The sequence below is a fragment of the Artemia sp. Qi Xiang Cuo genome, chromosome 19 (assembly GCF_049724085.1).
Source record: "Artemia sp. Qi Xiang Cuo chromosome 19, ASM4972408v1, whole genome shotgun sequence".
NCBI lineage: Eukaryota > Metazoa > Arthropoda > Branchiopoda > Anostraca > Artemiidae > Artemia > Artemia sp. Qi Xiang Cuo.
The window spans coordinates 39332853-39351792 of NC_142812.1; the positions used below are offsets into that span (position 1 = coordinate 39332853).

The window sequence follows — 18940 nt, forward strand, 5'->3', positions numbered from 1 at the left end:
GCCTTTGGAATAGTTATAAATAATAAAAAAATATATATAATCTTACCCCTTTGTGGCAAAGGTGAATCTAGAGGTTATATTGTTGGTAGGATTAGGGTTGTCTCCCCCTAGTTCTTTATTGTTAGTTTTAGGGATTGTTTCTCTACCCATGTTGACATATTCGCTATAGCTATATTCAGCAACATAGTCTTTGATTTTTTTTCTAGGTTTGCTAGTGATTACATGCGCTTTGTTAGATCAAGACAAGGAAAAAAGGATGAATTACTTTAGAGAAATAGTTGTCTTTGTCTCGGTTGGTTTAGAGCCAAACGGGTGTTGAGGGTGGGAATGCTTGGACCTTTAGAAACTTCATTTTTCAGTTATTCTAATTTTTACATTGAAGCTGCTGGGCTGCTCAGAGCGTAAGACTGGATAGAAAGCACCAATAGAAAAAATTGGTGCAGTTGAACCAGATCTATACGCAAGAAGTGATTCTTGGGGGGTTGGAGGGTTCATACCATAAAAACTCCTTGTCTATCTGTTTTTTTTCTCTTTCATTCTCTTTCCCTCTCTTATTTAGTTTCATATAAATTTAATTTTCATTGTCTCTGAACGCACATATGTTGTATGATAAAACTTATCAATAATTGGACACGCATATAGTGCGCCGATTGACGCAAGAAATGTGTTGCTCGTCTGAGGAGGTTTGACGTATGTCGCAGACACGCGTGTTTTTGTCCGAAAACACAGTTGTGTGACCTTAGTGTAACATAACGAAAACAACAAATATAAAATTTAATGTACGTTTTTTAATTTTTAGTGAAAACGAAGTTTAAGAGAAAAACCAGTCCTGAATCATTCTTTGGTGCAGTAACGTTCAATAACGTTCTTTTATGATGAGAAACACACTTGTCTGTTGAAACAGTCGACAGCAATTATTCCTTAGGTCGTGGAAAAGTGCTTTTAATATTGCTTTGTTATTTCAACCTGGTGAACATTAGACTCAATCCTTTTTTGGCTTGTGTGTTTTCTTTTCTCTTTCTATAGATAAGAACATCTTTGTAAGATGTTTAATATTTTACACTTTAATATCCATTGGTGTTAGATCATAATAAATACACTATTGGACTATTGCCATCATTTTCATATGTCGAGTTTGGAAGACGTATCTCAGTGGTATGGGTATTCAACTTCTTGCACCTCAATAATGTTTATCGACCTTAGTCTTCAATTAGAAAGCCACATTTTGCTTATCTGTGGTTTGCAGAAAAATTACAGAATTGTATTTTCTTTGCGTGGAAATCTGGAGGATCTGTGGAGAGAGGGGGGCGCACTCTGAATGCATGACAGTTGTAGACAAAGGAAACAAAAATTCAAGGGTCGCCACTCCTCAAAGCATCTTAAATTATAGGAAAAGCAAAGCAAAAAACTAAAGGTATATATTCAGGGATCGAAGCAGTTACTGCTACTAATTCCAGTTCATTGAACTTGAATCTCTCTGGTATCTCATAGATAATATTTTTTTTTTCAATATCTATCCTTCAAAGCAAATTTAACTTTTCTAGGTATTTTCCGAAAGCGTTGAAATATTACAACTCACTCGGCTCTCTGTTTCATTGCAAACCATTTTATTATAAAATTGCCCGCTCTCCGCAAAATCATTTTTGACGAAACCTTGTATGTGAGACTTTAGGGTTAGAAATAAACTAAAATACTTGACAATCTAAAACAAATCATAAAAAAGTGTGAATGCTAAAGTGTATTACCACATCTTTTATTTGTGCATTTGATAGTTTTTTGTTCCTTATTTGATTGTACCGTTGAATGTAAAATTCGTAGATTCATTTCTTTGAATTGTGGTCCAGAAATACTAGCTTTTCTAAGGAAAAAGTCTCTTTTGAGTCCTTGCCATCATCTCAGGTATATTTTAATCTGCTTGTTTACGCTGTTTGATTCCAAATACAAAAGTGGCAAGTAAAGAAAAACTTTCACAACACGCATCTGGGGTACTGAAAACATTCTTTATAGCTAATATGGCGGCATTGGTTTTCCACTAAGGAGGGCAAGGGTGTAGCTGGTGTCCCTACGGAATAGCAAAACGTATATAAGGGGATAAGTCTGGAAAAAAAACACTTTCCCTGCATTAAGGACACCCTAGACGGTCAATCATTTTGATCAAAAATTTCCGTCAATCAATTCGTTAAAGCATAACTGACCATCTAGGAATCTGTTGGACGCTTGAATCAAGCGTTGATGGTGATTAATAGAAAGTTTGAATGACTCAATCGGTTCCTAGACGGTCAGTCATGCTTTAATCAATTGATTGACGGAAGCTTGTGATCAAAATGATTGACCGCCTAGGGTGTCCTTTAATCCCCGCCTCCCTCATCCCTGGAAAATGTATCTGGGGTCTCTTGTTATAGTTGCTACTTGTTTGTCCTTATTCATACAGTTTAAACATTTTTCAGGTGGATGGCAAAGATAATCCTAAGCTGCAATCTATACAGTTTCAAAAGTTCCCTTTGACTGAATCCAGTTTTACAGCAAACGGAGAAGAGATAATTTCCACATCTCATATTCAAAATCATTTTCATTCGTATAACCTTATTACTGGAAAAGTTTCAAGGCATGGATGGAATAGAAATATAGAAAAGGGAACAGCGAAGGTTAGATCTATCTTTGTTTCCCTTAAAATGTAGGTCATGCATATTTTATGTTCTTAGTATTCTCGTTTAGCAAAGAAGAATTCTGTTTAAATCGTCGCAACTCTCATGCAAGTATCAACAATATTTGTTTATGTTTTTTTTTTTAAACACTTTTTATAGCCTAGTGTGCTAACAATTACATAAAGCATGCTTTTTCTTGGCTAACCAATTTTCTAAGATGTTTTTTTGAATTTTTTTATTCTTTTTAAAGAAAAGCTTAGGGCTCTGTTGTAACATCTCAGACCGTTTTTCCCGTAAATCAAAATTTTATTCTGCTCTGATCAGTGGTTCAAGGATTTTGATGACGGTATCATCAGAATCCTCTTTTGAAAAATCGAAGTATTTTCGACTGAGAAAATTCTTTGTCTGAGAGGGCGAGGGTTCGAATCCTAGTGTTTTCAATTATTTGGTTTGGGACGGGAGTCAGTGGCGTGACTCTGTAAGCTCAGCCAGAGTCAAACCATGTCTAAGTGGGTACCTGGAGAAACCTGGGTAAGGTAAACAGGAAAGGTGTGCGAAAGTACAGGATGGTTGGCCTCCAACCCCCCATTGCACTTTCTCGCTGAAGGGTTTTAAAACGGAGACCAGCACCACCGGTAGGGACTGTAAAGTACAATGCCGTATTTTTTTTTTTTTTTAATTTTTTTTTTTAATTTTTTTTTTTTATATATATAAGTCTACAGTCTTAAAACCAAGATTAAATAAGAATTTCATAAAATAAATTGTTTATGATCAGATTGATACATTATATTCGTGGAAATGGCTCTTTTAAGCATTTTACTCAAATTATATATGTTTTCCATTTCTTTCCCTTATCAAATTTATAATATGATTCTCTCAAATACATTTCGGAATGCTAAGAATAATTAATTTATATAGGATAGGTTAACTAAAAATGTATTTAATTAGGTTTTTTTTTCCTTATTTTTGACAGATTGAAGATTCTGAAAAAAAACTTAATATAAAACAAATATTCAGTCTGTGCCCTTGTCAGACACATATTCCTTGGGAGTCTAAAGAAACGAATTAGGTCTAGTGTGGGAAAGTAACGCGGCACCACATGGCAAAAAAAATTATGTTTAGTTTTAATTAGATAATTTGATGGAATGTTGATGTACCTGCTTGAATACCATCTTTTAGTATAAGAAAAAGAAATATGTTTTTGTTTTGTTTTTTAATCTGATAAGTTGATATAATACCAGTTTTTTAGTCTAGTATTAAACTTGCACTAACGGTAAGTTCAGACTGAATAATATTGACTTGACTCCAGTTGCTGTTGAAATGGGAACATCGAGACAAGATAAATTTCCCATAAATGGTAATTATAACATATTAAGGTTGAGGAAACCGGAAAGTGTGGATCAGAAGAAAATGTAAAGATGGAGCATTTTATAGTCTAAAAGGTATAAATTTGGGACCAGTACTTGTCCTTAGGAGACATGTTAAGAAAACAGTTCTTACTTCATAATATGCAAAATTATCGTAGTTAACATATTATCCAAGGGGAGCACCTTTATCCTCACATTTTTCCATGTTTTTCCAGTTTTAAAAGAACATATTTCAGCATTATGCTTTTTCTCCAAGTCTTGAAAATCGTTTTAAAACAAATACCCAAGAGCCATCTAGCTAATCTAACCTAACCTGACATAACCTAACCTAAATTTATTGGTACTGGTGCATTATGCGGGCACCACAAAGAAGTCAAGTTTGGTTAATGCTAATGAAATAAAATAAAATAGTATGAACATATAATAGTTTAGAAACAAATTTGGGCTATATATTTGCACATTAGGGGTGGGGGGGGGAGCATAGCATATATTAAATACGTAACCTAACCTAGGTACCTCCCCCCCTAATCCCCAAAAAACAGTCGTTTAGATATTGTAACTCATTGAGAAACAACGCTTTGCAATCATTTATCTATGGCAGTCTCTTGCAAATAGCCCATTTGACGGGTTTTGTGACTGGTTTCCTTGATACAGTTTATAGCCCTGGGCCCGCATAATGCACCAGTACCAATTTATTAATATTAGTCTATTTATATATTTTGGTAGATGACAGTGATGGTGTTTAACTTCCCTATATAGAATAATTGAAAACAGAAAAATGCAATCAAATATGTTTATTTTTCACAATTTATTAAAAATCATTGTACAACAGTGATGATAAAGGTGCTCCCCCTGGAAAATATGCTAACTAGGATTACTATGCATATTATGAAGTAAGAATTTTTTCTAACATGTCTCCTTATGACCAGTACCGGTCCTAAATTTATATCGTCTAAAAATATGGGTTTCTCTCCATTTTGTTTCAAATGGTGCCCTGGTGGCCCAAAAGAACAGAGACATGGATGTTAGACACTAAGTGAGTATAAGATTCTAAAATCTAGTGTGCTTTGACATCCTTAAAGAAGCGGCTACTAAACTGTTAAGACAATTACTTGACCTTAACAAACATTTCTGTCGCCCTTGACAAACATTGCTGTCGACTTTTGTCAAGTAGAGAAAAATTCTAGCTGTTTCTTTTTTTTATAGATTAAAGACCATAGAATACTATGAACATCGAATAATGATATAATAAGCTCTAATATTAAGCAAAACTTGCTCTTATAATGTTTTCTTTCCTTTTTAAGCAAGTTCAGCTATTGGATTAGAGATTGCATTGATTGTATACTTCTAACTACATCATCAGAATTTGAAATTTCATTGGGAACAGAAGCACAGCTCATGAATAGATTACATTTAATCTTTCGATTAAAAACTTGACAGATCAGCTCTCTTTTTAAATGATGTTTATTTTCATCATCTTTACTCGTTCAAATATTACAGCCTGAGGTAATACTTAGTAGTGTCAACTTACAACAGCATTTTGGATCAAGTGTGAAAGGTATAAGACGACTAGCTAAACTAAGAAGTAATTATATAATCCGCTTTTCCCCGTGCCATAAATATCAGCGTAAAAGGATAACAGAAATGACTGACGGGAGAAAACATGGCAAGGTTGTTTTCTTGAGTAAGTATCCAGTAAACAGAATGGTTTGCAAGGAATAATTAAGATGCACGTAGACTTCACTATGAAATGAAATGTCATTCATGAAGTATTAAATTGCCGAAAAGTATGCTTTGTGACCATGCATCTGCGAGAATACGTCTTACGGTAAGAAGATTATATTTTCTTTAACCTATGAGGCGTTCAATAATTGCCCATTAAACATTAACACAGTATGTCCAAAATTAGCTAGCACATTTGCTAAGGGTAGCAATGTGTTGGGTGATTTTTGGAGATTCGGGGAACCAATTTTCGGAATTCGTAAGAAATCCCAGCTAATTGTAGAAAAAGCCAAGGCCAATAGTCCGAGTAATTGAGAGGCAAATCTGGGATAAGCCTTTTTTAGGACTGTATAAAAGTGATGTCATTTCATTTGTTGATAAATAAGTCTATCTTATCATCCATTCATAGGTCATTCCTAGTGCAGAAGTAAGGTAGATAGTCTAGAATTAAGGGATGAAAGATTGGATTGTGGAAAAAAAACACACTGTTTCTGAATGGGGCCGAAGAGTATTATTAGTAGTATGATAGTAGTATTATCGCATTAAATTAGTATGATTCGTAAAGATGGGGGATGCAGTGAAGGTGAAAAAAGTAGAGGACTCTTAGGTCACTTGTTCGCCTGTGAGTCCAAGCGAGTTTACTCCCCCATTTTGCATACAAATCCAATGGACTTTGTCCGTCATGAGTCAACCCAAAATAAATCCGATCTTTCATCCCTTAGTTCTATGACTAATGGATCCATTATTTCGATGACTATCTACCTTAGTTTTGCCCTAGGATGGATGTGTGGACGGATGGATGATAGACTTATCTATCAACAAGTGAAATGACATCATTTTTATACAATCCTAAAAAGGGCTTATGCCAGATTTGCCTCTCACTCAGACTATCTGTCTTGGCTTTATCTCCAATTAGTCATATCTTGATGGCAATTTGATTTTTTTTATTCAAAAATCATGGTGTTTTTTCACAGTTGAAAAAAGTTGTGAAGAATAGGAAGACAACTATACAAGCCATGACTTAATTAAACAAACACACTCCGAATATTTCGGCCCCACATCCGGGAACCTTTCTCAACGGAAAAAAAAGGTTTTTTCTTAAACTACATCGAAAAACAATATACTAAGCACACAAAGAGAAAAGGAAAAAAAAAAGAAAAGAAAAACAATTAAATAAATAGGAATCAAAACTCACATATTAAATAACACTTCCATGCACTGGTGTATAAACAAAATCCAATGTCTATAATGATACAGTCATCTCCTCACAATGTATAAGTGGGAATCTATCAAAAAATTGTCTTTAATAATTGTTCTGAAACGAATGATGACCTTGCGAACAAAGGTCAGAATAGGTTAAATGCTGGGAAAAGTAAACAAACTGCAGCTACGCTTGCAACCAAAAGAATCCATTCAATTTATAATTCATAAGTGGGTAATGAACTTGTGAGATTTAATTAGGGGTTATGGGCCGGGGGTTAGCTGACCTTTATTGTTTTGTTGAAGTATAAATATATTCTTAATTTTTTTATAGATTCCCACTTATACATTGTGAGGAGACGACTGTGTCATTATAGACATTCGATTTTGTTTATACGCCAGTGCATGGAAGTGTTATTTAATATGTGAGTTTTGATTCCTATTTATTTAATTATATTTCTTTTCTTTTGCTTTTTTTCTCTTTGTGTGCTTAGTATGTTGTTTTTCGATGTAATTAAAAAAAAAAAAAAATTCCGTTGAAACGTTCCCGGATATGGGGCTGAAATATTCGGAGTGTGTTTGTTTAATTAAGTGTTTATATTGTTGTAATTTTTCACTGCTTTATCAAAAATAAAACTTGGTTTTTCTTGCTTAATTTTTCGTAAATGGAAAAGCGGTGTGGTCAAAGAAATTATTTATCTCTTTCTATATCTGTCCCTTCCTCTCTCTACCCCTCCTTCTTTCCAAAAAAGGTAGACTCGTTCAGGAGACACTCGTGTGGGTGTCGTAGAAAACTCAAAATTTTCAAATCCAACATTTGTTTTATTTTGTTACTTTTCGTAAGGATATGCCCTACTATGGCCAAGGAAAGATTTTTAGTTGTACAATTAAGACAAAATGTTATATTATTTTTATTTTTTAGCAAAACTGGAATGCACAGTTGAAGGGAAACTTGGAAACTGTTGCTGCCCCTTTCCCCCTTCCCCCTTCTATGGAATAAAGTTATTCGTTGGAATCAATTTATACCCAAATTATTCATTTTGCAAGGTCTAAAAGCCTCGATTTTTAATATATATATATATATATATATATATATATATATATATATATATATATATATATATATATATATATATATATATATATATATATATATATATGTATATATATGTATATATATGTATATATATGTATATATATATATATATATATATATATATATATATATATATATATATATATATATATATATATATATATATATATATATATATATATATATATATTTGTCGTTAATATGGCTTTGTGTTTTCTAGAAATTTAAGGTATCCCCAGATGGAAAAATCTTGGCATTTTTTGGCCGGTTTGGAGCAATACATATTTTGTCTGCAAAGACGAAGGAATGGATTGATACTTTGAAGATGAATGGAGAAGTTCAAGATATTGCATTTAATTTAGATGGTTCAAGGATGTTCAGTTTTGGAGGTAAGTTTTATGAAAATACCCTGACCTTTTTTTGCTGGCGTTAAAGTGATATTGAAGTCGGTCTACGTGTTGGTAATCAGAAGGCGATGGGTAGGAAGGCTAGATTGTCCTATCGGCTAGAGGAGGGGAAGTTATAAACTAAATGTTAAGCAATAGGTGCTTTTCATATGGCAGTTCCCTTGTGTTACCTTTTGTTAGCTAATATTAGACATTTTTATAAAGGCTCTCTGGAGCCAATTGATTTTTTTTTATCTCAGGAAGATGCTATTCGATTCCTAAATGTCTTCATATTTACAATATTTCTGCCAAATCAAGAATAATAAAGTTATTAAACCTTGGCGAAAATTGTCACTGCATCAGCAGCGCTATTTTAAAAGTGGGCAAGTTTGATATTATATTTATTTACATATAAACAATAGACAGAATAAACATATACAATAAAAGACATAAACACAATAAACCCAACACAATAAACAATTGGGTGTATCTGGCAAATGCGACCTGTTATGAAAGTGATTTCATGCTAGTTAAAAGACAGGAGGGGCATTTTCACGACAAAGTAGTGTCTCTTCGTAACAGAAGCCGAAAAACCAATGTGAAGCTAGCTTATAAGAAACCAAAAGCGAAGCTGGGTTATAAGGCAGGCTAGTAAATAATATACCGGTTTTTCATGAATAACGAGCGAAAAAGCGAGCTGTTTAAAAATTGACCACGGTTCTTTTGTTATAATCTTTTTTTTGTGTAAACCAGCATTAATAATGGGTCTCAGTCTTTATTTTCAAAAGCCGTTCAAACATGTTGTTCATTTCTTGAAGTAATTGCTGCTAAAATGGAGTAAAGAGACTTGCAAGTTTTATTAAAATCATGAGCGTATTAATTTGAATTTAGCACCAAAAAGGACTATGCAGAAACGCTTTTGACTTGCAGGTGGGATTGGCTTTCCAAGTCCAGCTAATTCTTGTCTTCATGAGAATAGAGGTCTGGCAGCTTTCCGCTAGTCGCGAATGAAGGAAATGAAAATGGAAAGTTAGCGGGCTTTGCTTTCCAGATCAGAATAGAAAGCCCAAAAACACCGCAACTAGCAAGAAAACCGAATAATAAAACAACTCAGAGTAGGAGAGAAACAAAGGAGGCAACCTCCACATGGTAGCACTCTGATACCATTAAATAGTAAAAAAAAACATAACTAAGTGCACGAGATTATCCCGTTGTCAAAGGTTTTGTTATTTTTTTTTTAAAAGAGGCCGGCTGTTCAGATTTTGAGCTTAGAATATAATTTAAGCATGTTGCCATAATGGGGATTTGGAATTATATAGCCCTGTCACAATTTACTGAAGGAAGTCTGTATGTTCAAAAACGAGGTAAAGAAGTACCCAAACGAAAAGAAGGCAAGCATATTAGAGTAATAAAATATAATGCGTTAGAATGTCGCTATGCTAAAGTGACAACTGCAAACCGGCAAGTTGGACAAAGCTTAGAATATTAAGCATGCATTAGAATATAAACTGCCACTTGTCTAAACTGCCACCGCCTAAAATGTGATCTAGGTTTTTTTCTTAGATGACTAAACATTTAAAAGTTAAATTGGTCACTTGTTCGCCACCTGTATGTCCAACCAAATTCAGTCCCAGATTTTTCATACAAGTCCAGTGGACATTTTCCGTCATGCGACAGGCCAAAATCAATCCAATCTTTCATCCCTTAATTCTATGACTACCTACCTCAGTTCTGCCCTAAGAATTACATATGTATGGATAATAGATAGATTTATCTATCAACAAATAAAAAAACATCATTTTTATACAGTCCTAAAAAGGGTTTATCTCAGATTTGGCTCTCTATTACTCGGACTATCTATCTTTGCTTTTTTCACAATTAGCCATGTCTTGATGCCTTCTATAAAACATTTAATATTAATTCAACTGCAAACCGGCAAGTTGGACAAAGCTTAAAATATTAAGTATGAGTATGATCTAGGCTACTACCGCCTCAAGTATGATCTAGGCTTTTTTCTTAGATGAATAAACATTTAGAAATTAATTTGGTCTTAACAGAATATAATTTGTCCTAAGTGGTCGAATAAGTTGCTACGATTAACTCTCGCTTTAACTGACTGTCTAACTTTCACTTTTTTCAGTCTTCACTTTTTTCAAGTCAGTTATCAGGACAGCACCCTGACTATTTTGGGAGATATGATTTTGGGAGATCATTTTATCACCTGATCATTTTGGGAGATAAACTTTGTCATATCTTTGTTTGGGTTTATAAAAGCTTTGGATTATAGAATGACAGAGGGCTCACGTTTTTTTTTTTTTTTTTTTGATTTTTTGTGTTTTTTTTTTTTTTTGTTCGGTTGGTGTTTTTTATAAATTTAATTATTTATTCACAAACAAAATTAAAAAAAAAAAAACGCTCATACAAACCTAATCTCCCTGCTCCTAATGTATGAAATGAGCTAAAAACGGGAGAAACCTTACAATGAAGGGGTAGTAACGAAGATTATTTCCCCAAAATGGTAAATCATTTCCCCTCATCTTCTAAAAGTGAGATATAAAGAGAGATTATATAAATTGATGGGTTATAGATGTTGAAAACGCAAAATATAGATGCCAGCAACATGTCCAAAAACATGTTTTCTAATTTGTAATCCCCAAAGAGTTGGAAAGCTTAGAAAAATATCACTTTTGGTTTATTCAGTCTCATGCATGGTATTAACAGTTTTACTGATCATGTACCGTTGTTTTTCTTTTTTGTTTAGCACTGGGGACGACTTGGCAGACGTCCTTGTTGAAATATTTGCTTGTTTTTCGTCTTCATGTTTTGCCACTGGCTGACAAAATCCTCTTTTTCTCACCCTTTTTTGGTTTCATTTATTATTTATTTTCCTCTCTTAGCTTGCATATTTCATGTAGTGTGGTCTTAGAAAGTATTTACGTAAAGAGTGAAACATTGGATAGATTGGGGTAGAGAAGGACTTCTGTTGTATGGGCCACCAAGTGGCTTAGCCCTGCTATGAATTTATTAGTAATACCCTCTTTCCTATTAACCGTATATGTGTTTGACGCCTAATGTTTGACAGGCTATTGGGTGATTAGATCTATCAGAAGGTTTTAGCTGTGTGTTTCAGCGTTTATTATTTTAGCGTGTTCAATGTGTTTTAGCTATGCTGATTGACTAGTGAAAGAACCTGTCAGAAAGAAAAATAATTCTGTGTTTTGTTCTGATTCATTTGCGTAATTAGAACCAAAATATTGGAAGTTTGTTATTATCCCTCAAAATCCATTTATATACTGATAAGTCATTTTGATGGCCGTATCAAAAGAATCATTCCTTTTTTGAAGCCACGCTATTGTACTTGCCTTTTTCTTCCAAATTTGCCCTTAATGTTTTTCGTTATTTGGTTTTCTTCCGCTATTAAGATTGTACCCACTTATTTTGATGGCTCTATCCACCTTATTATAACCATTTCTTTGCATTAATGCGCTGGTAATTATGAAGCCAAGCTATTTCTCTTGCCTCTTTTTCTTTATTTGTACTTAACGTTTTCTGTGATGAAGTTTTTTTCCACTATTAAGAATATACACGCTTATTTACATTTTGATGCTTCTTTCTATCTTTTTGTAACCATTTATTTGCAGTAATTCGCTAATAATTTTTAAGTTGTAGTTTTAGTAATTATTCTTTTTATGTGATATTCTAAAGTCACTAAAGCCTAATTCTGAAGTTACTTTTTGCATTTGTACTCTTGGTGAAAGAACCAGTTCTACTAAGAATAAACGCTTTTATCTATCTTTAAAAAAGAATAATTTTGATGTTGGCTCTGTCATAAGATTAAGCTAAAAAACTTTTTTCACAAAACAAGTTTTTCAAAGAAAAATAAAGATCTTCATTAAGCCAAGAATGAGAAAAAATAAAATCAAATCATCTTCCAAGCATAAAAACCACAAATCATTATCAATAAATAAATGAAACTGAAAACGAACAGAAATTACAATAAATAGGCAAGTCAAACTCAAAACGACCAAAAATTAACATGAGTAGGGCTGATAATCTCAGAACATGCCTGCTCAAGATTCGAAAATAACTTACACTTTGCTTTAAGAAAAAATAATAATAAATGACCATTAATTACCAGTTTAATTGACATATACTGATATTTATTCCTCAAAAGTTTCGATAATTTTTATTTATGAAAGTAAGAAAAGTTAAAACATTTCAAACGTATTTTGTTTTCAATAAAACAAAGACATATACTTAAAAGTGATCTGGTGATTCCACCATCACGTCTCATAACCGTCACGATGTTCCAGTGTTACAGTTTTGGTGCTAACGTCACGACGTTCTAGTTTGTAAGTTAGTAGCTTTAGTAGCTATCCCTTTCATGCAATAAATTTTAAAGACGCTGTTTGTGAAATAAACAGTTCCAGAAAAACCATAAACAGGTTCATTTATTTTTAATAATTTTATAAATGTTGGGTTAGGAATCGAAGAACATATAAAGTTAGAAAAGAAAAGTGTTTTTGTTCCATCGAGTAAAAAATATAAATTAAAATCGAATTAATAAAAAAAGGTTTCTCAGAACCCATATTGATTCATCCAGTGATTCAAAGACGGTGCATGCGCGCTCTAAAAACCCAATTATTTTCTTTGTTGACAAAATAATGAGAGCCTCTTTCAAACACATACGCACAATTTTCTTCTAAGGGAGAAGGGGAAAAATTGAACGACTTCCAGGAACACGTAGATATTTATGGGAAATCTGTAATAATCTTGGGATTCAACAACATCTTCATTAAATATAATAATTCATGCCAGCTTAACGACCAGTTCCAAACAAAGCACAAATATGCTTGAAAAACGCAATCAGTTCACAATCACTAAATTATGCAACCGACCAAATAATCACTGAAATAAACACAAATAAAGAGCAAAAAAAAATAGAAATTTTTATAATAATAACAGAACAAGAAACTAAAAGAAGGAAAAAATTATTAACAGAAAAAAAGACCACCAGACCCGTGTGCTTTGCCACATGGCTAGAACGAACCCTACTTCTTGGCTCACTTACCAGGTCTTCACCAGGTTCTCGTAGCATATCCGTGATAAAATGAATGAACAAGAAAAAATTATTAAAAACATCAGGCGCAAAACCATTCAAACTCTTAAACAGATAAATACCAATTTGAAAAATCTCTAATTTGAGTAACATTCAAAATCCTCATGATGATTTTGGAGAAGAGGAGTTATATGTCTACCACCCTGCTCTTGGGTTTGGGCATTCTGTAACCCATCAGGTATTGTCAATGTTGTCCTTTTAAATATTCGTTTTCAGCTTTAAAGTGAAAAAAGAAGAAAATGGCCCTCTAAACTTTTTTCATGTAACTTGATACTTCTGCTAACATCCCCTTGTCCATTTGTATATTGGGCTGAGGCACTTGTAATGTCTCAACTTAAAGTTTTAGTAGGCATCCCTTTTATGTAATCAGATTCTAAGATAGGTGTAATCATATCCAATTTTAGCATAAGCACTAGTTTTACACAAAACATAAGCGCTTTGATTTATTTGGAACAAATTTAGCAATGTTGACTGAGAAGTCCCGAAAGATTGTAAAAAAAGAAAGAAAAAACTGCGTTGGTTCCTACCATTTGTGTAAATGAAAACTTATAAAGTCTCTTATAACCATCATTTATGTTAAGGAGGTGTCCGTTTTTTTTTAAGTCAGAGCAACTTCCACTTGTCTCAAGTGTCGTAGGAGAGCAAAAATAAACCTACTTTGTAACCTGTTGATCTAAGTGGTTTGGATTTGTTGGTAATTGTTGGCGAGTCTGACGGCAAAAAATAGATCATATATGCTTAAATTAATATGAAATATTCATTACTTGTGTTTTTAGCTATCTTCTCATCTGTAAATTCAACTAATCTGTCTTCCAATTGTCTTTTCAGTTTACTTTCCTTAGATACACTTTCCGCTACTAAGGGCTGTTTAAATACATCTGGAGAATCTGAAATAGGATAGCTAATCACAGCTATCTTAATCAAACTACTCTTCGTTCTATGGATATTTAAATTAATATCTGGTTGAATTTTGGATTTCTAAAGTGATCAGGAGTCAGCCAGTGTTAGGATAGGAACGTGACAGAGAATACACGCTATTGATAACAGTTTATTTCCATCTTAAAGAGCCTACTTCTGTTCTGAAGTTTCATTGTTTGTTTAGTCTCTTTCTTTGCTAATTTGCACTTTGTGTTCGTTCTGATAAACAGGTTTTCCCTTTTCAGACTGAAAGCAGAGAATAAATATATCCAGGGTTCTAGTTTAGAAGTTTCAACACTATAAATGGACAGACATTTTCAATGAAAAATATGCCAGAGTCGCTGAAACTAGACCCCGGCACCGCGCCAATAAGGGAAGGCCGGCGGCGGCGGGGCCAAAAATAGCAGCGGCGGCGTGCCGCCGGCGCGCCTATAATTTTTTGGCGCCGCCGCCGGTGCGATCAATATTGACGGCAAACATTAATGTTTTCAACAGTCTTTCTCAAATCCTAGCTTGAATTTACAACAGGTTCGGGCCTATTCATGAGTTAAAAACTTCGTAAGTCGCTGGCTGGACGCTGGTCTCCTTTGTTATTCATGAAGAGAAATAGAAATCTGGTAGAAACAAAATGGCTGTGGCGTTTCGGAACCCTTGCATAATAGTTGAAGTATCTATTAGCTGTATATTCTTAACATATATAATTATCAAAATTAGTAGGTTTTTTTCATCGAGCATTACTGCATACAAAACTTCAAATACCGTATCACAAAAAAATTCGTCAATTATCTGGGTAAAAACTTTGAATAGAAGTTTGAACTTAGAAGCTTAATTTTTTTTATAATGTTCTTTGCCTATATCTGTTTTGTCACCTTTAAACCAGTTGAAATGGGCGACTTTAATATTGATTTTTTTTTTGCTCTTTTGGATCCTAAAAATCTTCCTTGTATTAAAAACTGGTTTTTAATAACAATTAAAAAAAATACATTTAAAAATTTTTTTTGGCTTCCTTATAGAATATATGTCATGTAGGGTATGCTGAATTGCTGCTTTTTTAGATTGCTTTTGGCTGCTATTTTGGATATTATTCATTTTTTTCTTTGGGGATTCATTCCAAATTATAAACTCCTAAATACTTAATATCAGTTAATTTGTAAACTGCATCTGAAAGAAATAAATTTATCAAATTGAAAAATATGTTGGACAAGATGGAAAGATAAGTTGAATAATAAAAACTGTTTTAAATTCCGATTAGCTAACATTAAGTAAAGACCAAAAAGAGTAAACGCTCAATATAGTTTGAAACGGAAATATCTTAATTTGGATTTTTCTAGACCATTTCAAAACTAATGCATCAAAAGAAACGGCAATATAAATATAGTCTCTCAAATCATAGCAAACGTTTATTACTATTCTTTCCATGTTTTGCTAAGAATATATATATATATATATATATATATATATATATATATATATATATATATATATATATATATATATATATATATATATATATATATATATATATATATATATATTAGTAGCAAAATATGGAAAGAGTAGTAATAAACGTTATATATATATATATATATATATATATATATATATATATATATATATATATATATATATATATATATATATATATATATACACGTTTATTACTACTCTTTCCATGTTTTGCTAAGATATATATATATATATATATATATATATATATATATATATATATATATATATATATATATATATATATATATATATATATATATATACATAGCATAAACATGGAAAGAGTAGTAATAAACGTTATATATATATATATATATATATATATATATATATATATATATATATATATATATATATACGTTTATTACTACTCTTTCCATGTTTTGCTAAGAATATATATATATATTTGTATGTATGTATATATATATATATATATATATATATATATATATATATATATATATATATATATATATATATATATATATATATATATATTCTTAGTAAAACATGGAAAGAGTAGTAATAAACGTTATATATATATATATATATATATATATATATATATATATATATAATGGTAAAAAAATACCCAAAATATATAAAAAAAAAAAAAAAAAAAAAATAAAAAACAAAAAAAAAAAAAAAAATATATATATATATATATATATATATATATATATATATAGTATATATATATATATATATATATATATATATATATATATATATATATATATATATATATATATATATATATATATATATATATATATATATATATATATATATATATATATATATATATATATATATATATATATATATATATATAACGTTTATTACTACTCTTTCCATGTTTTGCTAAGAATATATATATATATATATTCTATATGTATATGTATATATACATATATACTATATGTATATATATATATATAACGTTTATTACTACTCTTTCCATGTTTTGCTAAGAATATATATATATATATATATATATATATATATATATATATATATATATATATATATATATATATATATATATATATATATATATATATATATATATATATATATATATATATATATCTATATAAAACATGGAAAGAGTAGTAATAAACGTATATATATATATATATATATATATATATATATATATATATATATATATATATATATATATATATATATATATATATATATATATATATATATATATATATATATATATATATATATATATATATATATATATATATATATATATATACATATATAAAAAAAACACTCAAAAAACGTATACAAAGTTTGTTTATATCCATTTTTGTTATGTTTTTACGAGTCAGATAAACATTTCGTAGGGGGTTACGGCCTTGGAATAGAATATAATGTTTAGGATACTGGGCTTAAAAATGCACTAACACTCAAGGCGCCTCCTCCGTCTCAAACCATCGAAACATTAATATCATAGAAATATGGTGACAGTGATATCAGACTACCTTTTGCGACTAGTCTAAACCAAAAAAACTCAGAAATACGTAAGAAAATGTGTAGTATCTTCTTCCGTGTTTATGCATTCATTTTCATCATCGCATTGCTTGCAATCAATGAATTAGTAAGTAATTTGTAAATTATTCGTGTTTCCGTATCAATAGAAGTTACAAAAAGTATAATATGTTAAGTGAAGGGGGGGGGGGGGGTAGTTCTTTACCATTAAGGATGGCCCATCCCCGAAATTGTTTTTGTAGTATAGCCCCTAACGAAAAAAAAATCCTGGGTACGGCCTTGTTCTATTCGTAACTGAGTGAATATGCTTATAATATTTAAAATTACAAACATTTTCATAGAAAACGATATATTTCATAGACAACTCCTAGGTCTAGTTTGGGGAAGAAGGGGAATCTATATTAAGGCAGTCTGCTCCAGTGTATTTTAAGGTAACAGGATATCACTGCCCAGTATGATTTTCATCCTTCTTCGCATCAAAGATTATGACTTGTTTTGTGAAAGATTATGCATGTCAGACTTGTTTTAAATTTGAAAGAGGAATTACATTTATTCCAATTTACGTTTAATTATAAGTGACAAATAAATCATATAGCATTCCGATTTTTTTTTTTTTTTTGCATTGTTTGCCAATTTTTTAGTTGTTGTGCTTTTGTTATGATTTTCTTTTTTATTTTTTTTTTATGGAATTCGAAATTCGAATTCGACCCTTCTGGGCTTGTAATAGTAATTTCTCGAAATATCTATCTATCTATCTATCTATCAATTACTATCTTGGAGGGATTTAAATGATGCTGATTCAAGTAAGCTTGAAGCAGATAAACCACTTCAAGCTGAATCTTCAGGGTATATATTGGTCCTTGTAAAGCGTTTAGCTTATGTTAGTCTGAATAGTTTATTTTACGAGCTGTAAGTTATGTGACTTTGATTGATAAAAAATAGCCAGTAAAAATGTTTTTATGAAGTGTGTACGATTAGTGACTAATAAATTCTTGTCACTTCTTGTGTCATATTCCCCCATAAATTGGCCACAGCCTTTCAGGAACTGCAAAATTATGTTGTTGACGTTAACTAAAATTGTTTTACCAATATATCAAGGTTTATTTGAGTTCAATAACAGCAAAAAGTAGTGGGAAAGTACAAATTCAGTTTGTAGTTTCAATTCAAACCCTCTTTCAAACATAAAACGCTTTGTGAATTTCATGTTATTCTGAAGTTTGAAAATCTGAACTGGAATTCATTTCTTATTTAGTACTAGGAACGCTTTGTTAATATATTCAACCAATTGTTTTCTTTATGGTGCAAGTTTAACTTAAAGCGCTAGATTATTCCCTCTTTTTTTATTTTAATGTGCTCTTAAAGTTTCCCACCTATTTTCTGCTATAAATTGTAGAGTAAACAAGCTGTTTTTATTGATCCAATTAGTTTGTTTGACAAACTAATGCTCATCCGAGTTTAAATTCTGATAA

The 18940-nt window shown here is 31.3% G+C and overlaps 1 protein-coding gene across 3 annotated transcripts in view; it reads left to right on the forward strand.

The window, feature by feature from the left end:
• The window catches only part of wcd (U3 small nucleolar RNA-associated protein 18 homolog wicked), an 81698-nt gene that overhangs the window by 53978 nt on the left and 8780 nt on the right, over positions 1-18940 (forward strand). For all 3 annotated transcript variants that reach the window (XM_089105365.1, XM_089105364.1, XM_089105366.1), the window contains exons 5-6: positions 2448-2645; positions 8251-8419. In XM_089105365.1, the coding sequence (XP_088961491.1) occupies positions 2448-2645; positions 8251-8419 (367 nt within the window). The remainder of the gene's footprint in view (positions 1-2447; positions 2646-8250; positions 8420-18940) is intronic.